Below are 26080 nucleotides of genomic sequence, written 5' to 3' on the forward strand. Positions count from 1 at the left end.
TGCTAGCCTTCTGTCTGTATCATTTCTTCTATTCTTTTAGTATAGATTTTTAATATATATTATATCACAATATAATAAATCAGCCTTCTGAAAAATGGAGTCAGGATTCTCATCTCTTCCCTCATCCTGGGACCCCTCAAACACAGCCACAACCATGCATCTGAGCACTCTCTGTTTCAAACTGAGGCAGCTTTTTATACAGAGCCATAATTGCATCTCTGTGCTTAGAAACAGATTTAAACAATAAAAAGAGATCCTTAGATAAGGAAATGTAACAGCGCCCATGTCACACATTTGATGAAGGTTTACTGTTGCTTATCACTACAGCAGTTGTAGCTGTGCTTCAGCTGAAGGACAAAGCACATGAATTGCAAATGGAAAAGGCAGGAGGATGAGAATACCTGTCCCTGCTTCCAGCACTCCCTGAAGACATTCCAGTTGCTCTCGTTGTTGGGATCCTGCAGGCACAGCAGGCGGTTGTCACACAGCCAGTAGTGGGGTGTGTCAAAGCCCATGATTGTGGGCTTTATGGTCAGCCCTTGAGGTTTCTTAGGCAGGTCTGTAATGGCTCTGTTTTGCACCAGGGAAGCAAAAATGTCATCAAGGATTTTGGGTGTACTCTTCAGTCCATTGTCTGTCTGATAAAACACATGAAAGAACAACAAAAAATTAGTGCTCTTTTCTGTTGCCTTATCCTGCAGGCTTTGAAGAAACTATTTGCCACTCCTAAAATTTTTTACTTGAGATCCAATCATGCAGAGAAACCAACAGCTGCAGAATTCTGCTGTCTAGAAATGCACCGTCATTAAATGCCAGTGCCATTTCTTACTTTGTCTACAGAATTCTGGCACAACAATTTCTGCTCTGATTTGCATCCCAGCAACACTGCAGAAACCCAGAGCAGGACTTGCTTTATATCAAAGAGCAGAAATTGAGTTTTAGCAAAGAACTCTCAAAGCCAGTCTTTTTCCCCACTACTCTGAAGTCACATCTGTAAGATCAGACAAATCTCAGAAACATCTGAAGTGAACCAGGCTGTGAGGTAAGGGGAAGACACCACAGGAGGTTCTTCCCTCCATCTGCAAGTTCATTGGTGCTTCTTTTCTGAGTCTAAAGGACATCCCAATCAACACAGCTGCCAGACTCTACCCTAAGGAAGTTACTCTGCTTTATTCCTTAGTTCCCAGTTCCTCACCAAGACTTAGTACCACTAAGCTACTCCTAACTGAGCACTGAAATGGAATGAGTCGTTTTTCCCAAACAAAGACAATTTTACTTACTGTGACCACAAAGTAAACTGCCTGTGGCAGTTGTTCACAGGTTTAGAACAGAACCTAAGCCCGAGATCAACTCAAACTCGTAGGACAGAATTTTTCCTGTACCTTTGCTGCAGAAGAGTTCAACAGGTTCCGCAAGAAGCCCGTGTTGTTGTTGCTCACAGGGGTTAATATTGCACTGTTGAATGTCTGCAGGGCTGCAGCTGGCTTGGCTAAGCTAGGGAGTGTCTGAAGAGGTTTATTTTCATTCTTTGAAATTGGTATGAGAAGTTTCTCTGATATGAAGAAAGGAAAAATGTGAGAACACTTCAAAACTGAAAATACTTTTAATTTTTTTTCAAGACAATATCCTCCTACATGCAAACACAAATATACAAATGTACAAATATATGTACATGTATATACATATATAAAAATCTCCTCCCAATACATGCAGATAAAATATTTCTGTCACTTAACTTTCTTCAGTAAACCAACATTTTTAAAATCCCACATTCTAAAAAAAAAAACAAACCCCAAAAACCAAAACCCCCAAACAACAAGAATTCTCAAACTGAATTTTCAAGAATACTTGCATCAATGAGATTTTAACCCAGTTTTTGAAACAGAATATGCTAACTCTGCTAGGCTTTACTCCAAGCCACTGAACACTCATCCCAGCAGGCCAATGACATCACTCTCAGCACAAGATATTGCTGGGTGTGACCTATATTCTCCTGACAAACAGCCACAAAGGGGTTACTCTTCACTGCACATACCTTTGTTTTCTTTATTCACGTTTCCACTGGTTAGGTTTGAAAACCAATTTAATGAAGGAGAAGTATTTACAGAAGCAGTTTGTTTGCTTCCAAGTGCTGACTTTAGAGGAGGATCGTGTGTAGTGCCTTGTGGGCTCAGGACAAAGCTGTTGTGTTGAAGGCCAGGCCTGTCCCCGGATGCCAAGTGCTGAAAAAGCAAAGCAAGAGCTCGTTTAGATACATTCTACACAAAGGGAATACAAGCAAGAGCATGTCCAAACTCATTCTTTGAAAAGTAAAATGGTTTGGCCCTCAAAACGTGTGATCTCCACCAGAGGTCAGCACTGCAGCTCAGGATCAGGACATGGCAGCTCAGCAGGATTTGGGATCTCCCGAATTTAGGAGCAGCCAGAGTCCATCACCCCCCAAGACAAGCACAGAGAGCCAAGTTTCCCAGGTGCCTTTTCTGGGATTGCTTTGGGAATCAAGTGCAGTTTAACAGCAGTTCTCACGTTTCTAGTCACAGCTGATGCTCCCAGGGCTAAGATGGAGCTCCAGTTCAGAGGACTAAAACAGATATAGAGCATTCCTAAAGTTTTCTCTTAAGGTGGCAGCAAATGTACACTCATCTGCCAGGTGTGAGCTACAGAACTGTCCATCTCCTGTGCAGATGATTTATCTGGTCATTTGGAGGAACAGACTAACCAGAAACACAGCTTTGCCTTGGGATTCCTGCATGACTGATGACATTTCCTCTCTCTGCTCAAACAATTTTCAGCTAAGAAATTATTCTGCTCTTTTGTCTGCCTGTGACTACATTCTCTATTTCACCTCTCACTGACTGCTGATGCTTGGCAAGGATTCTAAACATGACATCATACAGAGTATTTCAACCTTTAATGAGCTTATCCTCACACAACCAGTGCAGTAACTAATTCTATAAAGATGTGTAGATAAATTTAATGTAGCTCTTTGTCCAGAATCACAGGAAATCTTGATTTAGAAGACTGAAGCCAAGTCAGTTGAATGCTAACTTTTGATTCACCTATCTTCCACACTTGTAACAACTGAAATAGTTTTTTGTATCTCCTTTTCATTGCTTACACTGAAATCAACTCCAACCTGCTTCTTACACTTAAGGTAATATTTATTTTAAAGATAAGGCTATGAATAAGCATCTAACAAAATTAAAATCACCCCATTTCTTGTGAGATACTTCCAAACAATGCTATTAATTTGTTCTGTTTTCAAAAGTGAAAATATACTACATCCACTTATAAATATATGTCTAACATACTACATCCACTTATATATGTCTCTTGTGGGGTTTCCTTTTTTTTGTTTTTTTATAATACAGAGAAGCAAACCAACCAGATTGCCAGATAAATCAGTGATTCTCTACACTCCTCTAAATCTCAATTTTTTTCATGTTTAGTTCTTCTATGAATCCCAGTGCTGTTCCATCTTACTCTTTTAGATGCTGCATGTATTATACCTCCAGGACCCAAGGAACAGCCTACACTTCACTACCACTCCCATTCATCTGCTCTTCCCATTCTTCTCTTAAGGGATCTCTCAATCTAATCCCATTTTTGCTCTAAAAAATCCTCACTGAGCCTTTTTTAAGGATAGGTCAAGTAGTAAGGGCTCAGTGTCAAAGGGACACAAGTGAGATTTCCCCAAAAACTCAAAGAAAAGATGAACAGTGAATACCAACTGTCCCTGTGTGCTGGAGTTATCACAGAGGTCAGGGCTGGCGACCTACAAAGTCAAATTAGCAGTGGCTTCAAGAATGTGCAATAGACTGACACAAACTCAACTGCACAGACACAGAGGCAGTAACAATACCTGTTTGGAATCCTCCTTTAGAGCTGGCTTTGATAGTGCTTTGAACTGCTTATTTGCACAAGGACAATTTGCCTTTATTCCCCATTTTGTTCTTATGGAGTGAACGATGTCACCAACATCATAGAGAGCTGAGGGGAGAGAACCAGCAGTGAGCTCACGTGTAATCACAACACCCAGCAGTCACCAAGACTTTTTAAGAAATTGTGTGTGTGTTGTGCAGCTAAACACTAATATGTGAATACTGTTCATCGTTAAACAAGAAGTTCTGCTACTTCTTTGTAAAGGTCAAAGATAAAATAGTATTAAACACACATGCTATTCCTGTCTTTGGATAATAAATGTTAAGCTAAGCTTTTACTAACCTTATTATTAAAATCAAACCTCACTCAGTACAATATCAACAACACACAAAAGACACCAAAACCCTACAGCACATTTTTATGTTAATCAAATATTTCCAATACCTTTTCCAGGAATTATTTGTGTAGGCATTAGATTCTCTGGTTCATGTGCCTGCCCCTTCACACATTTAAACCAGGAGAAAGTATCCGAGTCATCATCTGTAAAACAAAACCATTGCAGTTTTTTGTTACTGCTCTGGAAAGCCATGTTTTTTGCTATTATTGATACATCCAAGCACAGGCCTACAACATGTCCTTTTGGTCGGGAAAGCTTTTTTCAGCTCGTTTAAGGTTGTCATTGACTTCCAAGTCCACCACAGATTTTATTTCCCCTCTGCCCCCTTTGTTTCAGGTAGTAGTAGGCACTCCTACCTTCACGTGAGCTTTTTTTCCTCATTCTGTAGCAATCCACACACACCCCAAAGCCACACTTGGAGCAGACCCAGTGCAGGTTGAAGATGGTGGTGTCGCACACGTCGCACATCTCGCGAACGCCGCGCACCGCGCGCTTCCAGGCCACCTGTCCTGCAGGCAACAACGGGACAGTCCAAGTGTTAGTGCCAACAAATTCAGTGTTTGCATGCTAACTACAGCCACTTAAACTACAGTGATGTGACTCAGACTTGGTCTTGTATTGGAACTCCAAAAAGTGCTTTTGTTTTTACACAACAGTCCGAGCAATTGAGATCAGTTTGCTTCCTCCTGTGCAGCACCAAGCACAGCTTTCATCCCTGACATTTGTCTGTCCATGTTAACAAGCACATTCCTGACATCCTCTAAGTGGAAATCCCACAGCTACTCCAGGAAATAAATTCAGGTACTGCTAGCAAGCTAAATTTACGTGCAGCTTGCCACAACCAGCTTATCCTTGTTCTCTATTCAGCAGCATGGTGGGCAAGTAGCTGCCTTAGTTTTGGGAGGTTTTAGATGTTTGTGTTTATCTGACCTCAGAATGGTGAATTTTCTTCTCTGAAGCACTGACTGCTGCTGTTCAGGTTTCCTATGTACCCACTATATTCACCTTTCCTCATCCCAAGCCACCTCTTCAGTTCTCTCAAAACATCCCAAAAATGGACACTATCATGCAAAAAATTACAAGCTCTTCCAGGGCTGTATTATTTTTCAGTGAATCTGTGATTATGCAAGAATTATTTTAGTCTGATCTCCACTTATGTTGCCAGCTAGAAAACCAGACAAGACAAAAAGCACACACCTGCCTCCTCCTACCACCTTCCACACTTGTAACTTCTCTGGAACTTTCCTGCCCACAATGTTTCTTAATTTTAAAAGCAAGTTATGTGAGACCACGTCCTAATGCATGCCAAGAAAACCATACCAGCATCCAAGACATTTGCTGCTCTTGTTCTGAATAATGCCCACTGACTATGTATGGAACAACACTGGAACAGCTTAGGACAATTTGTTCTTAAGTAGGAGGTAAAAATTGTTTGCCTACTTGCTTCAGAATTCTTCCAAGAGACACAGGTCTAAATATCACCAGCTCCATTCTCCTCTGCCTTTAAAAAATATGCACTATATTTATCATTTTCTAGGTCAACTCTCCAATTTCCCCCAAACAGGATGAAGGTTTTTTCTTATCTTTTGAATGCCCTTTCCTATCTTTTCTGAATCCTCTTTCTACCCCTCCTATTCTTTTAGTTCCTCTCTGCAGTTTAATCCTGTTTCCTTTTGGCATTTGGTAGCCAAGGAACAACGTTACCTAACAAGCTGTTCTTTTCTACACTAGTCAGTCTTTTACTTCACAGGGATAATACATTTAAATTTACCATAACTTAAAGCCTGGTGGCAGAAGAATCTCCCTTTTTCCTGTGCTGACTGAGCACTCTCCCACTGCACCGTTCAATGAACACCACATATTCAGACTGTAAATTACTTCTTTCCTGCCCAGGGCATTCAAAATAACCTCCATATTAATGAAAGTGAGTTCCCTTACTCTCACCAGTCAGGGCAATAAAATCAAAGATGAATTAATGACATTTTGCTCCTTTCAAGCCAATTCCAGAATTCACACATGTCTGTGTTTTTTAAGCAGGGGATGTTTCTGGTAGCTATGCCAACAGATGCATCCTCTGCTATTAAGAAACACCACACCTTCCCTTTGTTTCATGAATTCACCCAAAGCTTCTCTCTCCCAAAAGTGTTTCTGTATTCCTGTCTATACATCTCACTCTGGCTACAGATAATTTGGTTCCATAGGCCTGAACATGCTGCAGGTCAAGAGAAGAGCAAAGTCTGCAGATTCCAAGCAGCCCAAGGTAAGACCCCACAGCAAGTATTTCTGGAATATCTCCCCCCCACCACCACTTTTGAAGGGCATTCAAGCTTGTTCAGCTTTTTTTCTTCTTTCAGAACAGGAGAGTGACTGCTAAACTGAGAGGATCTTTATCTAATGTCAACACTCCACAAACACAGCAGACAGTGGCAAGCTCCTGAACTGTGCTGTACCCCAGTCGTGCACTTAAAATCCAGAAAACAAACAGTTTGAGGAGTCATTCTGCTCCGAGAAGGGATTATGCAAGTTTGCAGACTTCCCTATTTGTCTGCTCTCATTTGCTACAGAAGTATTTTGATGTGGCCAAACCCCTGTGCTTGGGGGTGCCAAGTTTGCCCTGTCTACCCTAATTAACCTCCCCAGTCAGTTACCCCATCACCAGCACTCCTCTGGTCTATGCCCAGTAGGGCTGCACACAATCACTTCTAAAAGTGCTACTGGAAACTTGCAGGGGGAGAAAAGAAAATCTCTTTTTCTGACAGACAGCACTAAGTCCATGATGCAGTTATAATAAAACAGGACCAAAGCAATCTAACAGAACCCTGTGCAAAGTAAAATATTTATTTCATTTTCACGCCAAGAAATAGATTTTTTAGTCAGATACCTGGTAGCTTACTTATTTTTTTTACCACTTTTGTAACAGGAAAAGTAATTTGATAAATTGAGAAACAACTTCTGATGAAGAAGGGTGGAATCACCCTTCCCTTTCCCCCTCCCTGTGAGGAACAAAGAGTTGTTGACACTAGCTCATGGTAGCTCTTAACTATTCCCTCTCTGCAAAGAGAGAGACACTCAATTTTTACATGATATTTCCAAATACATGCAAATAATTTTCACACAGAAGCTTAGAGCCTCACATGAAGCTGTGAAAACACAGATTATTTCAGAGCAAGTTGATCTTACTGTGTGGTTCAATCGTTGACATGACTTCCTTTTCAGAGATCACCAGCTGGCAGAAGTGGTCTCCAATGTTGGCGAGGATGTACTTTGCTGTGTCCAGATCCAGACCCACAACATTTTTGGATAAAGGCAGCCACAGGCTAATAGCCTCAGGGTCATACTTGTTTGGAGTTAAGAAACCTTCCTCACGCAGTATTCCATGCTTATTGAACTGCAGCCTGATGAAAAAGGGGGAAAAGGAGAAAAAAAGCTCTCATCACCTCAAGTGCTGTACTGCTTTACATTCACTGCAGCCAGTCAATGCTTGAGCTGCAAGTGTGTGTACTGTATGCCAATGAATTTACTCAAAGGTTACAATGGACATGGGTAAACATACTGGTCACTAGCATTAGCACATTCAATACATTGCTTGTTTTAAAGTAAAAAAAACTGAAAACATTCAGGTTTTTAGTTAGGAAATCTACCTTACAACAAATGGTTCTTAATTCACACAAAACCAAATCAGATCTACAATTTTTAAAATGCACTGGTATTAAGGCCACATCTAGAGATGGCAACAGCATTAATTTTATCTAGGACTACATACAACTCTCAAGAGAAGTTAGAATGCCTTAAATATAGAATATATTTCAGTAACAATTCACTTGGAAGCAGCTGTCAAAAAGCATCAAGCAAAATTTGAGTAAGATATATTCTTGATTCTGAGTAGGTGGAAAGAATGAGATCTGTATTATTAGTAGTGTCTTAAACAGAAAACATGAAGAGTTCTGCTCAGGAACCTTTTTCCCTAAATGCTGAAGGAGGAAGGTGACTTCTGATGACAACGCGTGCTCCCTGTAGTGTTAGGTGTGCCATGAGAACACGTGCTGGCAGCTGCTGTCAGACAAATGCCATCTCCAGACTTGGCAGATTGCACACTCAATGAAAAGGGGTAATTCCATCAGTCTCAAGTTCTAAACCAAAGGATTCATGTGATTTGAACTGCACTGGATTGCTACCCTGAGAGGAGGAATTAGCAGAGTCTGTTGTTACTTTGGTCTCACACATCAGATTATACAAAGATTTACTATAGTAAAATCTCTAATCTGAGGATAAATAACAGATTAGTAACACATTTGTATTTTAAGATGTTTAGCAACAAAACTAAATTCCAGTGGGTGCACAGATTAAACATTACCATGAGAAGCTTAAATGTCCCCAGCTGGAAGTCCATAGCCACTTACAGCAACTCTTCCACGGCTGTGGGCTCATGGCTAACATTTCAGGTGTCCAACCACTAAACTTTGGGAAACCTGCATGGAATCCACCCTCTCATTAGTATCTCCAATTTTACTGAGCTGTAGCACTCAAACTAAACTCATGTTATCCTACTGGCAATCAGCCCAGAACAGCAAAATAAAGAGCTCTAAGTCCTGCCAAAATATTTTCTGCTCAAACGAAGCACTTGTACAATTTCTAAGGGCTAAAACACCACTGGCAGCCACTCATTAGTTGGGTATATTGGTCTTATAGCTACACACCAGCATTAAACAGCTTTGAAACAGAGGCCTCCATGAGACTATTCTGGCCACACAACTGGGGTTTTTTTCACCTTTCACAGGGTGCTGATGGGAATTGTTCTCACCTCCTGAAGTGGAAGAAGCGGCAGAAGACGGTGGAGTCTCTCTGCTCCTTGTTCTTGCGGTAGCTGTCCAGGCGGCACTCGCGGCACTTGTGCAGGTGCGGGGCGATGTTATTGCAGGAGCCGTCCTGCACGAACGCCTCCCCGCTCTGCTGCAGCTTCTTCACCTTGGCAGCATCGGCCAAAATGGACTTGCGAACAATTACTGCAGGGGAGAGCAGCCAGCATTAGAAAAGCCTCCGTTTGTCTCACAGAAGCGCCAGCAAATGTATTTTAGCGAAAGATTCGCATCAACTTTTCCGGTAAGTTTCACGTTACGCTGAAACTAAGCTATGCTAAAAATATTTGCAGTTGGCAGAAACCTCTTCTCCAGTCAGCAGGAACTGTCTCAAGCTGTAGTTCCAGTGAAGTCACACAGACTCTGTGGAACCAAGAGCTCCTTTCACTTCTTCACAGAGGAGCGTTTTGAAAGAACATCTTTTAAAGGAAGTTCTTCAGCCAGAGTTGGAGCCCTGAGCAGATCGGGGCATGCAGCAACCATATTTCACAAGAAATGGGGACAAAGTACAACCTGGCCATTTCTCAGTCCTGTTTTCCTCCTTCATGATGCAACAGCTTTCAGCATCTTACTGTAACAGATGCCAAACATTTCCCTTCCTCCTACACTGCCAGTGAGGCCTTGCAGGGGACACAACAGGGGCTGCTTGGCTGGCTGTGTATCCATGCTAATTATGGAACAGCACATGGTAATCCAAGACCAAGCAACAAGAGATAGGGAAAAAAAAATCAAAAAAAGATAGGGGTATGTAGGGGGATCCCCAGAATCCTGAACAACCAGCAACACCACCTGAAGCACAGCAGGACACATGACACCAGGAGTCCAGCTCCTTAAACAACCACAGCCTTTGCCCTCCTGTCCCATGTGAAAACCTGAAGAGCTGGCCAAATGGAAAAGAGGAACAAGGTAGACAAGGTAGGTGGTTTTGGGGCTGAATGGGTTTTAATTTTGGTGCTGGTGGGTGGGTTTTTGCTTGTTTTGCTCTTATGACAGTTTTTAAATCAAAACAATCAAATCTTGAACAGATCTTTGTTGAGGACAAATTTCATCCCAAACCATGTTTGTAAAATTTAGGACCATTGCTAAAAGGTAGTCTCATTATGCCATCAGCATCTGTATTCCAAAAGAACCTTGATTTTGTAACCTCTTTTGCCATTCTGTTCTTGCATATATTTTGTAACAACTTATTTCTAAAAATTAATGGTTAATCCTTTTCCTTTATCAGGAAAAGGTGTTTCTCCAGTTTGTTGCATTCCTGTCTTAAAATAATATTCAAATGAATCAAATTCCTGATTTACTCACACAATTTAAATTTCTAATTTTGCAAATGTAACAAATTACCTACTTCTAAGTAGTTCGAAATTACAAGCACTTCCAAATCACAGGAAATTTTAGGAACACTTACTATTATCCTGGACCTTGGCACTTCCAGTCCAAAAGCTTTCACTTTCACTTTTGTCACAAAGAATCTCGTTTGAATTTCTTCTAATAAAAAACTCCATGTCTGCAAGTTCATCAATCTTGTTTCCTTTGTGGCTGCCGTGGCTGTTGCAGCTGCTTTGTGATTTAACCCCACACTCGCTGAAGGACAGAAGATGAGCATCTGAGGTTGAGGGTCTGCAATCTAAAGTTCTCTGCAGTTCAACAGTGCCACTGCCTCTGGGTATTGCTATGGAAGGGTTGGGATGCTGCAACTGTTTTACAGAAATGCATTCCTTGGGAAAGTTTGTTGTGGCCTTCATAAAAGGTTCATTAGTATTCTTCAGGTTGGTTCCTTTTTCATTAGCTGAATCAGGCAAAGATGAAGATCTTGAGGTTTTCAAAGAGGTATATTTACCATTTTGCTCACTGGGATTTTGTGTTTGTTCTTTAGACATAAAGCCCACTTTAGGAAAGGCTGTCAGCTCTTCTGTTAATGGTTTCACTCCAGTATTGAGACAGGAAGGATGAGTTTCTGGTAGGCTTCGTCTACACGTGCTGAAACACAACATGCAATAATTAGGAAAAAACCCCCCACAAACGTGTCAAACAAATCAGAGCATCAGCTGCTCAATCTAGCCACACTTAAAGCTTGAAAGAAGAAATGTAGTTATTTAATTATGTGCTTTCAGTTCTGATGTGTGAGTACTTCACATTTTGTGTGAGGCGAAATGGGTTTGTGTTTTTCAGGTGTTTCGCCTGGTTTGATTTTTGTAGGAGTTAGAACAATAAAACTCTACACCCATGTAGGCACACACAAATTTGGGTATTTGCTGCTACTCCACTTCCTTCTCTCACAAATAAATAGTTGCTTTCTCATTTCCTCCAGGCAACTGCTGAATAACCAAATGCATTTCATTTGCATGTCTGTGGCAAGATTCTCAAGGAGCTTCTGACTGGCACCACAAGTCAGTATGTTGGAGACTATAAAACCTCTCTCACAAAAAACCTTTTAAAAATCATATTTTCCATATTCAGCGTGTGAGACACAAAACTAGCAGAAAAAACCCTATTAGCACTTCAAACTTGGGTTCTCCTGTCACACTGTTTGTACCATTACATCCATTTTATGACAGAACTGGGGGTAACAAAAGTGCAAAGGCACTGGTGTTCAGCAGAAGTGCAACAGAGGACCTGTAGTTGATCTGCAAGAAAGCAGACACCTGCCTGAACATGTTCTTGTTTTCTTGGGGGCAGGGAAGGAATGCCTTTGACAAAGCAGGCACCACACCTGTGTATCCTTTTACAGATGGGGACAATGAGACAATGACACTAGCCTGGGACATTGAAGGGCCACTTCCTTGAAGTTAAGTAAGAACATGGCATTAGGAAGTAAATTACATACCCAGGGCAAGCAAAGCTAACACTTTCCTATGCTGGTACTACAGAAGAGTAGTTACTACAGCTCTTGAAAATGACCTCAAAGTTTGTTGTGCTAAGAATCAGAATCCCTTTTGGAGGTAAAATGCTTGTGTAAGCAGAAAACTGCTTCCTTACCCCTGAGGAGTCTCTGCACCAAGGTTGGGTGGTGAGTTGGCTGGCAGGGGCAGGCCTGGGTGCCTTTGGTCTTTATTTGCAGGAGTGCAGCCCAGCAGTGCTTCACCCAGCACAGTTGGTACTGACTGCACGTGTCCCTGACTGGGAGAAACCTGTAAGGGAGATTGTAACAGTTAGGAAAATTCAGGATAAATTATGGCTTTGCAGGGTTCAGCCTGAAAGAAAAAATATAGTAATACTCTTCTTACCATGTTTAATAAAGTCAATTAAAGAGTCACTCATTTCATGAGGTGGAAAGAGTTTAAAATGTCCTTTTAAACCTTATAGGTTCCATGAAAGAGACTGTTCATGTTAATTAATTTCCCTCCAATCAACAACTAACTTCTTGGGGGAAGTGTATTAAGAAAGTGGGGAAAAAAGACAGAAAGCTCTGCTCTTTGTTTGCCAGTGCAACAATGTTTCTAAAGTAACTGCAGTAATTGGCAGTCAAAAATAGATTTCTAAGCTCAGCTGAAAATCCCAGAGAAAATCAAAACTATGAAGTCTGACAGCATTATCAAAGATCTAGATGTGAACTTTCTTATAGCAAGAAAATGTTTGCACCAGAGTTCTAGAAAGTGTTAAGTACAGAAACCCTACATTGATTAAATCACCATCCTAAGAAATCTGTAGATCATTTAGGAATACAGCAGGCCTACCAAATCAGCAAGTGTCTTTAGAACAGCAGCTTTTCTGTGGGGGTCCTTTCCCAGCTGGGAAGTTACACTACAGGCTTGCTAGCATCAGCTCCAAAATATTTCCTTTTTGCTTTGGTATTACACAGCTGTCAGGCACCAAGTCAAGCTCTCAGAAAAATGCTGCAGATAATTAACTCCAAACAAGAAATCAGTACTATCACATACTTATTAACAAAAAATATGGCTTCAGCTACTCACTCCCACATACTAATATTCACCAAAATCAGAGTAACAAATAGCTTCTGGTTTCCTTACTAGAAAGCACACTCACTGTAACCACTTTGAAAAAATGGTTGCAAGGCATTTCCTAAAGAGTGCAAAAATGAAAAATGATCCAGTCCTCTGAAGGAAGGTAGACTGGAAAATGAGAAGCAAGTAACTTCATTACTTTAAGGAAAAACTATGGCAAAACAAGTTATGAATTCAGATGGTGGTAACTCTTCAGCAGGGCATTTGGAATGTAGAATACAGCCCAGCTTTGTGTGTATTAAGAAAAAATTATGCAGAAAACTGAAGAAAGGCAAACTGAGCACCAAAAGCTGCTACAGGTACCCAAGCACAAGCTGTGGAAACCCAAGACTGCAAACCTTTGCTCCTCCATGCTGCCCTGCTGCACACTCTTCCTCAGAAGTAAATACAGGACAGGATACTCTCCTCATTGAGGCATCTTACCCTGTGCTTGGTACCTCAGACTGGCTCTTTGTCAGGTTGTTGAAGATTGCTAATGACTTTATCAGCCACTAGCCAGATCTGCACAGCTGACTCCACACAGGACTGACTGCACAGAAGCAACACAACCCTCTCCCTTCTATTCCAGAGCTTCCCAAAGACTGGCTACTCCTGCCTAAAATGCAGATTTTGGTCTAAACAACGGGGTAAAATTACTGGGCAAGCTTTCTTCAGCCACGCCATGATTTTTCATTTTTGCATTTCTACACTGAAGTTACAAGACTGTCTTTTGACCTTTGAGAGTTTATTTATCTCTCAGTGATACCTGGCAGGTCACTCACAAAAGAAATAAAAGTAGACATGAGAGTACCAGAAAAGTCACATTTCCTTTCTGTACTGGAACAACCTTCAACTGCTGCTTTGCAGCTTGAATCCTCAAAGCATCCAACTGCAGATGAAGGTTTTGGGTTCAAGTACAAAACAGTTAAAGAAAGAACATGAAAAGCAAAGGTTATGAACCTCAGAACTCCTTTGTGTTTTCTCCTACTGCAAGAATACATGACCAGGCAGACCAACTCTTAAGCAGAAGGAGGGGGCAAAAAGCAAAACAAGTAAAAAAAAACCTCAAAAATTGAACAAACAAAAACCCCAACAAACCACCAACACTGAAGGCTTAGTAGCTTTCGCTCCAATTATCACAAGGCAAGATGTTCAATTCATGCCCAGACAAGTTTGAAAGAACTCAACACACCCTCCAAGGGATTATATTTGTCATTCTACTTTCCAATCTAATCCTTATTTAAGATGTTTTGAGAAGTGACATAATCATTATGTAACAGCCATATATAACAGAGCAAGACATTACCTCAGGAGAAGATTTTGTGTGTTTAGCATCAACGCTTCCACTGCTGTCAGATGACTTTCTTTTCACACCCCCAATTCTTTTTGATTTATCTGGAAGAGAAGGTGATCGAGATTAGTCTATCACAAATAACCTACTTAGTGTTTGAAGGACAAAAAGTAATAGGTCTTACCACATTTTCCATTGTTGTCATATATGATTTCAACATGAATTAATTCTGGATCAAGAGTTTTTAAAGCTGGAATCTTGAAAAGGACAGGAAACAGAGAAGCAGCCATTTAGAGAGGTGAAACTCTATTTTAATATCTTTATCTCATATGTGGTGGTATGGACTAAGCTTAGACACTTCTAGGTTCTTTGAATACCAAGCTGAATTTAACAACACACTATGTGACAGTGTCTCTGCATAAAAACACAAACTGGTGCTTGAGAACACAAACTTGTGCTGTCTGCACAGCAGAGAGAGCAAAGAAACCAAGATCATGTTTGCTTCACTCTTAGAACAAAAATTCCTGGTCTCCCTCATTTTTCACAGAAGGACATTTGTTATTCAGTAATCTACCAGCAGCATAAAGAAACACTTTGGGTTACATTGTTCTGCACTACTACTACTACTACTACTGACTGACACCCATGTTTAAAGACTACTGTAAAGACAGCAATAAAAATGGTACTGGTGGAGACATAAATAAAATTTGCACTTATTCCCCATATCCATTTGTAAACCACTGCAACTGCTTCCTACCTCCTGACAGTTGACTTCTAGAGTTCTTGTAGCTGGATTACCATTGACAACAACTGCTGTGAACCACTGAGTAGAAGGGTCCAGGCTATAAATCCTAATTTTTGAACCAATGATATTTTTTCCACCTACAAAATTGGAAAAAAAAAGAGCTTAAGACAAACAAGGCATGAAGATGACCACAGTTATCAAAATGAATTCTTCCTGTCCTTACAGTATGGGAAATCAAAACTGTAAGATGCAATATCTACCTTTTCAAAAAGGTCACTCCCTGCATGTGAAGGCACATAAGTACAAACATGCTGGTAAGAACCCAGTAATTAGGAATTTGAAGCTGGCAAACAAAGGACCAATTTTAAATTTGACTTTAAAAGGAAGCCTCTATACAACACCCTGGAAGTTTTCATAAAGAAGCAACAAACTGGAAAAAAAAATCAAGTTGCTTGAAAAACGAAGTAACTCAATTTTTGACAATTGCTACAAGTTTATCTATTTCACAAGTACCAGGCCATCTATATGTGCCTAAATTAGATATTCACTCTTTCAAAAGAAATACTTGAAACTTAAACATACACAATCCTTCACATTTTGCATTCACTGCCGTGAGAGTAAAATCAGTATTTTTAAAAGAGCTTTTATCCCCTAGAACAGATTACCAATTAATTCAACCAACACTGCAAGGATTTCCCTTTGGACCTGGGCATTTATTGCCAGTGTTCTGCTCCACAGTATGCTTGTACCTTGGACCAAGCGTGTCTCATCAAGGTGTTTCTTAACCAAAGCCTGAATTTCTTCATTTACATTTTGATCATCTTTAAGAGAAAGCCTGGAACCATCCACATCCTATTTCAGGAAAAAAGAACAGAAGTTTGCATTCAGGATAATGCTTTTAACAAAATCCCACAATATTTAAAAACAAGATGGCAGCAATTGCCACAAATCCAGTTCTCATTAATCCGTTCCCCATCAGTTCTAAGATGCTGGACTGGAGGCAGGTAATTTTTTATCACTAATTCACAACAAGCATCTACAAGAGAGTCTGAAGAGAGCTCTCCAGGTCTACTCTAATATTGTTCTGAAAATAACCCAGCTTTGTAGTACTACATTGCTAATGAGCAGTAAGTTTAATTGAACTGTCCATTCCTAACTTAGAATTTTAAGTTCTCAGAAGCAGCAGCAGATTTGTCCTGAGCAGATGCAAATGAAAATATTTTATGTTTCTATTTATGATAATGCCAGGATCCAGTCTGTGTCAAGACACCATTATAAAATGTTTATATGAATGAAAACAGAGTCAGCTACATCTAAATTATTCATAATTCTCCAGCATAATGTACATGTATTATTTTTTCCTCTCAAATTCTTGAATGAGAATTGATTCTGAAATGGAAAGGTCACAGCAAGTTTCCACCCAAGGCTCAAAGAGTGCAAATAAGAAAAGAATTTGGCGTTGGGTTTTATCTTTTTGTCCCAGGTACTGCTCTGATATTTGTAACAGGCAGAAGACTGAAGAACTAGAAGTCAATAAACTGTTATTCAAGATGTCAGTAAAGCAATCTTTTCCACTGCAGTGCTGAGATAAGGCTTCTGCATAAAGAGATCTCGACCCTGCTGTTCAGCCAACATAAGCAAGACAACCATCTACAACTCAAATTTGGCTGTTAGTGACTCTCTTGTCAGTTTCTCTAAAGGACCTGTGTATTTGCTGACTGTTAACAAGTCAAAGTAGAACATGAATGATGGCACTACTTGCAGTCTCAACACAGGACAACCATCACTACTTTTATTTCAGATTATTTACAGCTCTTTAGAATAATTTCCTAAAAAGGCTAAATCCTTTATCTTCAGCAAATACTGTTCTTCCAAACACCTGCCCAGGGACAATCGTTTCAACCCCCTGTACCTAATTTTCACTAATAAACTTTGCTCTGGTGCTCAATAATTCAACCATCTCATTTACATTCTGCCCAATTCCTCATTTGTTTAGGATTAGCAGTGATGTCCTTCTGTTAAATAGACAGATTTATGCCAGACATTCCTGAAACTCCTTGCACAAAATTCATGTTCAAAAGAAAGGGAAACTATTCCAGTTTATCCCCAAAATCAACATGAAGCTGCTGTCACCTGAGCTGAATAACTGTCCCAGCACACTCCCTCATCCAGCTCCCCTAAGTGCCCCTGTCCTGAATCAGCTCCAGAGGGCTTTTAACCAGACATGTTACAATCAGAACTGAGATTTACGAGTTACAGAAATAAACACCTACTGCAAGTTTTTAGCCATCTGAAGTTTGCATTGATTACATTACCCTGATGTATCAAGACAAGAGTTTCATCTCTACAAAGCCAGTCAAGGTTACCTGGATGGGTGTCAAGAGGTCTTTAGAGAGGAAAACACATTTCTCTTCCCCCAGGTAGCGCACTGAAACCAGTGATCCCATTCCAGCTTTGTCCACTAAGGACTTGTAGGTCTAAAAAAAAGTGATAAACATTCTCAGAAACAGAGCAAGAATACTTCATCATTCATCATTTGCATTTAAAAAATTAATTTTGCTCCTATTTCTCTGTTAAGTTACCACATCTACGTGCAACTCTTGAAAACAAAGCTAGTTTCCAACAAAACTTCTAATACACACCTAATGAAAGATACTGGACTCCACTTGAAATTAATTTCATATATCAGCATGAATTAGGAATTCAATGCAGGTGGCCATCATTAGCAATTAATCATTCATGTCCACATGAAAAATTTATTAATGTAATAATTCTAATTGCAGATATATTACTAATAAACCCCTTTATGGCAGACTGGGGAAATAGCAAATCGATTTATGTCTGCAGCATAGTTAACATTAAAGTTCTCAAAACTTGTGCACCCCTGATAACACACTGAAACCTTTATTTAGGCACATGAGATGATTTGGACAGCCTCACAGTTGTTGTAACACTGCAGTGCAATGATGAAGTTGTATTCAGGTATACCAAAAGCTTTAACAACAGACAAGAAACAAAGATTTCCTTTAAAAGCTTCTGAACACCTCCTAATGTGCTCAAAATTAAATTTTGTCTAGTGACAGTACCAGATCTGAGAGAACAGGCACCAGGAGCCTGGAACAACAGAAGAGGCAAGAGTAACTCCTCCCTACCTGAAAGGTGCAATTGTGCCCTATTCGAAAAAAGGAAACCATTCTGACAGGAGAAAGCCTTGAAGGCCTTTTTTTAATCAGTCCTCCAAAAACCCAACCAGAGATTCCTTGTCTTCACCTCAGGACAGCACTGGCAGAGGGAAAAGATCCCCACAGGAGGGACAAGAGTCTCTACAGGAGTACCTGGGCACTACAATAGCTCTACAGAGCTACTCCATTTGTCACTAACACACTCTCCCATATCCCTGAACCAGTAAGCTGTGACTCAGTTTCAAATAAATTAATTCACACACCTCCTTTGTGACCTCTGCTCTTCTGCCCTGTGTGATGATAAAGGGAGAGAAAGTCTTTTTTTGCCAAGGCAAGATCCAGGACTGGCCTACATTTGCTCCTACATCTTTCCTTTGCTAAATGAGCTTTGGAACATGTACCCTGCATGAACTGACACGTCAAACACCTCAGGAGGAAAACCTTATACCAAAACTTAAGACAAGTATCCAGTAAGAACTATTCAGATACTTGGAAATGGACAATAGCTAAGTTTAAATACTAAGGTTTTCAGAACAAGCTGTCAGCCAAATCTACCAGAGGAACTGCTGATATTAATGCACAGCCCAGGAAATAAAATTAAGGATTTATATTTCCATTTCCTCTCCCATTCTATTGGGTCCTACTTCCAATAAGCAGCTGCTTAGATTGGCTTTGCTTAAGAAAAAAAGACCAGCTAAAATGCAGCAATATGAATTACAATGCACACTTTATACTTAGCAAAGTTAACAGTATTAAAACACAGACTACAGCTTCAGCATAATTCATGTTCAGCAAGTTCACATGTTTGCATTTTCACTTATCTCACTACTTTCTCGAGCAGCAATATCCAAAGTAGTCAAGCACAACTACGCTGGCTGAATACATTGAGAAATGTTCCCTGTTCACCTCCCCTGGCTAATTTGCCTATTCAGCCATGCATGGCAGGTACAGAAAGCTTAGTTCTCTCCTTGTACAGTTAGATCAGCTTTTTGTATGCAGAAAATCTAAATCTCACAAGTCATTTGTGCCAGGCAGGCATCACATAACAGTAATCGGAATTATTTTTGTCTCAGGATCGAGAATCACCATAGCATTAACTCGAGGCAGAGTCAAAAACTTAAAATAAAAACACAAGATATCCTCAGAAACCTTTCATTTACACTTTTTCTCTCTATTTTTAAGAGGAATTTAATGGAAGAAGAAATAAAACACAATACTAGAGGGAGAATGAATTAACAATGTACAGAACAGTGGTTTGGGAGAGAAGCAAAGTCATAAAAACACATCCTTGTGTCCACTAACTTCAAATGCTGCTGAGCTCTGTCAGCTTGAGCTGCACCAAGAGATTTTCTCCCTTCCCAAAACACCCAGGAGTGAGGCTGCACTGGAGGAATTCACACTGGTGACAACACAGCCCCAGAAGGTGGAACTGCACAACCCAAGTGACTCCAGCCAAGAATGTACTTGCCATTGCAGGCCACTGGACAGGAGGCATGGACTGGGTTTTTCTTTCAGCCAGCACCAGCTTTTGCTCCACCAGGAATGCTATCATCATCCTGCTGTAGACTTCTATCCATCTTCGTTTCTCCCATGATTCATCATCAAATTCTACACAAATCTACAGAGAGGAAGCAAAAGTGAGAGAGTGACTATCTATAACATTCAGACACATTCAACATGGAAAAGATAAACCCATCAATTTACTCAAAAATTTAAAAAAATCATTAAATGTACTTATAATTCCAGCATGATTATTGCCTGTCACATCATCAAGCAATCACTAAAGCATCCAAGGATGACCCAGTATTTTAAAAGTGACAGCCAATGTTAATTGGTTTATCATCATTACTGTCATATAAATAATAGTAGTTACATTTAACTTTACAACTTCCCATCTCAAAAAGTTTTATGCTGCTCAAAGATAGTTAAATAGGTTAGTAGTGTCGCTGGTGTTTACAAGCAGGGAGAAATACACATCCCACCCACTTTCACTGAAAGAGTCTACCAAAGCTAAAGGACTGCCTACAGCAGGGGCACATGGATTTTCCACAAACTCTAGAGCACTGGAATAAACAAGCTGGTTTCTTTCCAGAATTATTTCAAAAATACCCATCCCAAAGAATAACTTCAGCCAACTGACTGAAAGCACAAATGACAGTAGGACAGTAAAGGTGATCAAGTTCTGTAATGTGACAGTCACTTCTTGACTGCTTTTAACTGCTATTTATTCTTGTGAATTTCAGAAACAACTAAGCAGATTTTTCAAGAGGAAAGCAATTTCGTGGCAAAAATATGATGGCTTGACCAATGTCTTTGGGATAGCATTACCCCGATTTCAAAGGCAACATGGGAGATCAGCAAGTTATTGGGAAAGACCAGAAAGACAACTTGGCCTGAATACAGGAATTGGAACATCTTGGTAGAGGACTCTTCTCTTGAAAAAATCATTTTCTCTTCCCAAAGAATACAGTCATCCAACCTAACTGCATTTAACAAACAGCACAGAAATCTCAACTGAGGGAATCTCAGAAACATTTCCTGGAGTTTTATCATCCCTCTCAGGGGAAAGGCAAGTGAAAACACGCACACAAACAGCATTACCACAGCCAGGAGTCATCGAACTAATGGGTGCAGAAACGAACTTGGTAATTTTGAGGTGCGTAGAAACAATGAAAGAGATAAGCAAATAACAACCAGAACCAGAATGGCTTGTTTTGTCTACTGCATCAACACTGCACACACAGGAAAACACAGCTGAGAAAATCATTTCAACAGCAGTTGACAGTCCTTCTGTACAAAATAAAAATTGAAATAAATACTTCTACCATTTTACAGAAGAAATACTTAACCCCCTCTCAGTCATTTATTTTTTTCGGGTCTATCATGCTTGTACAGAACTCCAAGAGGAAAGGAGATGGGATGTGTTCTGATACAAAGCTCTTCACACCCCCATTGCCCATTCTGCAACTTCTTTACATTTCAACCGCAGAACACATCAAGTCAATCGCTTCTGGCAGAACCGTAACCAGCTGCAAAGCTCACAATAGAGACCCCATCGGCACCTGCTTCTTCTCCTTCGCGAACCACGGCCCCAGGAGTTTTCTGCACCAAGAACCTCCTCCTCGCCACCAGCCCGGCACAGGGCACAGCCCCGCGCCCAAAAATGGACAAAGCTCCACCCCTGCCGCAGAGCCACAACAACAAAACGACAACAAAGTTTACGCTTTCAAGAAAAGAGTTAGAAACATCCAAAGTTTCGTTTTGTTTGACAAGTAAGTCAGTTAATCAGACGTCACTAAGTTCTCATCACCAAGAAAGAGGAAAGGAGACAGTTAAAATGGGAAGATGGTGCTGCTCTTGCTGTCACTGGACAGCCACCGAGGTCTTCTGCAGAAACAAGCACAGGATGCCGCTGCTACAATGGAGTTTTGTCCTTGGGGAGCAAGCACTCAGTTTATTCTCTAGTAAGTGTCCAGACACGGCTGGATACTTCTGAGGTCTACAGTTGCCAAATAAAGCCCCTTAATAACTTCACAGCCAAACCATAAACTTAGCTTGACTCCCACACAAAATACACAGCTAGCCAATTACAGCACGCTTGCAGTAACTATGCGTTCAAAAGCCCACTTGGTAATCATTAATAAGAAGAGGCCACCCTGCAAGGAGAGTCCCAGAGACCTCCAGCACCAGGCATGAATTTGGTGTGACTTCAAAACCCAAGCAGCTCCTCATGACCCGCTGCTCCAAGGAGCAGGAAAGGAAAAGTCACCAACCCCAACAGCATTGGAGGGTTTCGGTTTCAATTCTGGGGGCAAAAACCTGTTCACAGCTGGCAAGACCTTAAATTACCTTTAGGAAATAAACCACAGGCACAGTGGGTGCGGTAAAAACCTGATTTTCAAAATGCCGGTGGAAGAAAGCACCTTTATAATTAGTGAGAGATAATTTGCGGCATTAGTACAAGCACATCGGGGACTGGGGCAGGGGTGCACGTTTCCAAACGCGTCGGCCAAGCCGCCGTGTGCCGTGCCCCCCAGAGCAGCATGTGCACACACGTGTACTCACAGCCACACCAACTTCCCCCGTCACACTCTCCATTTAGCAGGGCTCTCGGAAAGTTCCCGGTTACCTTCAGGTCTTGTTTGGATATGTCCGTGTGTGACACAGCCCGGATCCTGCCCGACTTCCAGGGCCATTCCGAGATGAGGTTGGCGTCCCACGTCCTGTCCTCCTCTTCCGACAGGCAGAGGAACCTCTTCCCTACGAGCAGCGACCAGCTCCCCTCGAGCCTCAGCACCATTTTAACTCATCGGGAGGCCTTCAGCGAGGAAAGCGACGGAAGGAGGAGAGAAACACACAGGGCAGGGCGGTGAGCGCTTCCTCCTTCCTCTCCCGGCCGCCCCCCCCGCTTCTCCAAGCGGCTCCAGCCGGACCCCCGGACACCCACAGGTCGCCCCCCCGCCCACGGTCCTGTTAATCACTACTCGGCGGGGGCGGCTGGAAGGAAACACCAGAAGGTCTTTCCAGAATGGCTGCAGCGCAGCTCCCGGCCATTCCCACCCCCGCCACCTCTTTGTTTCCTCCTCCAAGGAGTCAGAGCGCCGGGCGGCAACCGAAGGGAGAGAGCAGGCGACCAGGCCAAGCTCCTTCCGCCTCACCACCACCCCGGCCTGCCCACCCGGGCAGACCTCCAGCCCTGCCCCTGCCCTCACCTGCTCCCCCCCCGGCCCCGCTGCCGGCGCGCCCCGCAGTCACACCGGGCACGGATCCCGCTCCCCTCCACCCCCCCGCGCCGACCGCCGCCGCGGCCAAGCGACACTGTCGGAGCCGCGCCGCGCACACGCCCCCTCACCCGTGCGCGCGCCCCCGTCCCGCGCTCCTATTGGCTGCGCCGCGCCAGCGGGGCGGGGCCGGCAGCGAGCCTCCGGCCGCGATTGGCCCGGAGGGGCGGGGCCCGCGCGCGTGGCCACACCCCCGAAACCGTTGCTCAGCAGATGGCGGATAAAAAAATAAAAACTATATATCCTTCCGCTTGAGCTTCGAGGGAAGGAGTCCCTTGGGGCCAGCCCGCGCAGCGCCCGCAGCCGAGCCCCAGGGGAGGCACGAACGCGCTCGGGAGGGCCGGGGCGCCTCTCTAGGTCCGTGTTCCCGCCTCGGGAAGGCCGAGCCTCCAGCTTTTGGAACTGCCTTTAGAGACGGCGGAGGGATCGAAGCGAGGCCAGAGGGCGTGATACGGCCCCTTATACGTGCGGCTCGCGGCGTACTCAGATATAGCACAGGGGGCGGTGGCACCTGCGGGGCATCTCTGCGCATGCGCACGGGGCGGGACCAGCACCTGTGGGTGCCCCACGGGCCGCCATCTTGTCATGCTGAGGGGAATGGGGACAGGTGGGCCCTAGGGGGCAGGGGACGGGGAACAGGGTGAAATATCATAAAATAACAATGCGCCCGAGGTTCCTGGGGAGGACCGCAGGCCGTGGAGGCACTCCAGTTGTGGTTGATGGAGGTTGTGTAGTTGCATCTAAAAGCAAATGGCTTCCACCAGCCCATGCTTTTAACATGAGACCTGTGTGTTCTTACAAGTAACAAGGCAAGATGACAGAATCATAATTGGTTTGGTTTCGAAGGGTTCTAGTGCCTTGCTGCCCTCCTAGGGAAGAATTTCTTCCTTATATCTAATCTAAACCTATTGCCTTTCAATTTAAAGCCATCCCAATGAGAACCAAGGAGTTAAACAGAGAATATGACATGATCTGGGTGGTGGTGTTCAGCAGTGACCCAAAAAGACACACGTACTCCTCTACTGTAAGACTTTCCCACCAGAGCATGTGGGACGAAAAGACCAAAAGTGCAGAAAGTAGCCAAGGCAAAGAAGCTGTTGACTCATCCAGTTTACTTAAGTCTCACGGTGCTCAGCCTGTGTTATCTCCAGGGTTCCTTCCATCACCAGAGATGTATGAGCTTCAAAAACCCCCATCAGAGAGCACTGCGACATTCCTGCCATGTTGTGGTCTCATCCTCCATTTTCTCCAAGAATCCATTTTCACACTTAGGTTAAATGTATTTTTAAAGCCTTTCCCACCAATTTGCTTTCACTGATCATTTGCTTACTGCATTTAAACAAACACATTCATGTATGAAATCAAAAGGCACAAAAAAATTCCTCGTGTGCCATGATAAGGGAATTGCTGTCTACTCCACGGAAATCGGACAATTTCTTTTACAACTGTTGGGAATCTCCAATGATTTCTATCAGTGAAATAGACTTAGTAATTGCTACAACTTTCAGTGGGGAGAAACAAAAGAAATAAAAGTGAATAATAAAAAAATGATAGATCAGCAACTGTGTGCAATCTGAAGAGCCACTCATTAGCTGGCACTGAAAGAAAAACCAGGTATGTTTGCTTCTCAGATTTAAATGTTTACCATATAAACCAGACCTGCAAGATAGAATTTATGGTATCATATAAAGCAAGCTAGATGTGAAACTACCAAATTATTTGTTTCATTGTATACTTTAGGCTCGTGTAGCAGCGGCTGTACAATTGACACATCACACCATGTAGGTGTTGCATAACCTCATTATTTAAAGCCCTTGGATTTGCTGCAGAGAGAACACTTTGCCTCAAAGAGGAGATGATTAATACATGCAGGAAGAGGGATGTCAGGCTATAATGAAGCAATATTAGTCAATGTAATAGATCAAGCTGTTGGTAACACTCCAGTTGCCTAATAGTATTTTTTTCCCATTAGCATCAGAATAAAGGAAGGCTTTAAGTAGAGATTTGAACAATAACAATGTGAGTTTAGGGAATGAGCAGCTCCCATGCGCAAAGAGTGGCATGGAGGTTGGTCAAAGGTGTTTTAAATTTAATGTTTTGGGTAGGTCCTGGCCTGGAAGGCTGAGAGTACAGGGTGACATGAATGCCCTTGGAAATGAACTTACATAGGAAAGGATGCTAAAAGATGATGTGATCAAAAAGCAGCGTTCTGCATGTATAAAATAAAATAAAATGAATTGGCAGAGACCAGAAGAGAAGATGGGGAAGCAAACAGAGCACAACTTGACAGAAGCCTGGGCAAAACTCAATCATCCATGGTACAAACAAGCTTTCAAAGTCCTGAAAAAGTAGAGGTATTCAAACCCTAGAGGAGGTAAGTAGAAGCCACACAACTGAAGAGTTTTTGCTTTTGAAACAGAGAAGTTAATTAGCTACTTGTTTCCTTTCCCTAGGATTCTTCATTTCTTGAAATTAAATAACGACCAAATCTTTTTCTTAAATTATCTTGCTTTTTTAGAAGTTATAAGTTAAAGGTAACTAGTAAAGCCTTGGGTCAAAAAGTGAAACACATAAAATTTAAAATTATTACTCTAAACATCTCTGAATTTGCTGCATCGTTTAAGAACTTGTTTCTCAGTATGATAACCATACAATACGGGAAAAAGTACTGTAATTGTAATTGTAATGTTTGTAATTGTTTTTCTTAACTGGTTATTTTATCAACACTCGCAATAATCTCCACAAAAACTAATGTCTTTTATGTGTATTTGCCCACCTCCAGTGTGTCAAGAGAAACATCAAAATGTTCATGAATAAGTTTCAGGCTAGCCCTATGATAATGGCACAGGTTCAATTGTCTCACTCTGGATTTTTTTACCTCTGGAAAACTCAATGTCTGTTGAAGTACCTGCAAAACAAAGCAGTGTAGTAAATAAGCAGAACTGATTGAACCTCAAAACAGCAGGTTTCAGCCTGTTCTTCTGCCTGCATGAAGTCTTGAGCGT

General features: G+C 41.9%; 1 protein-coding gene across 4 annotated transcripts in view; it reads right to left on the minus strand.

Moving 5' to 3' along the window:
- KDM3A (lysine demethylase 3A) overlaps positions 1–23257 on the minus strand; it is a 30442-nt gene extending 7185 nt beyond the window's left edge. Inside the window, exons 1-18 of one of the 4 annotated variants that reach the window (XM_038134849.1) lie at positions 23147–23257; positions 22424–22612; positions 19763–19912; positions 17479–17589; positions 15862–15964; positions 15125–15249; positions 14552–14624; positions 14383–14471; positions 12112–12263; positions 10541–11112; positions 9081–9282; positions 7460–7674; positions 4636–4788; positions 4327–4422; positions 3863–3990; positions 2036–2222; positions 1383–1552; positions 402–638 (exon numbers count right to left, since the gene is read on the minus strand). In XM_038134849.1, the coding sequence (XP_037990777.1) occupies positions 402–638; positions 1383–1552; positions 2036–2222; positions 3863–3990; positions 4327–4422; positions 4636–4788; positions 7460–7674; positions 9081–9282; positions 10541–11112; positions 12112–12263; positions 14383–14471; positions 14552–14624; positions 15125–15249; positions 15862–15964; positions 17479–17589; positions 19763–19912; positions 22424–22594 (2934 nt within the window). In that variant the 5' untranslated portion in view covers positions 22595–22612; positions 23147–23257. The other 3 variants (XM_038134848.1, XM_038134850.1, XM_038134847.1) reach the window with 3 other exon arrangements.
- Positions 23258–26080: the final 2823 nt, after the last annotated feature.

This window comes from Motacilla alba, chromosome 4 (assembly GCF_015832195.1).
Source record: "Motacilla alba alba isolate MOTALB_02 chromosome 4, Motacilla_alba_V1.0_pri, whole genome shotgun sequence".
Lineage (NCBI taxonomy): Eukaryota > Metazoa > Chordata > Aves > Passeriformes > Motacillidae > Motacilla > Motacilla alba.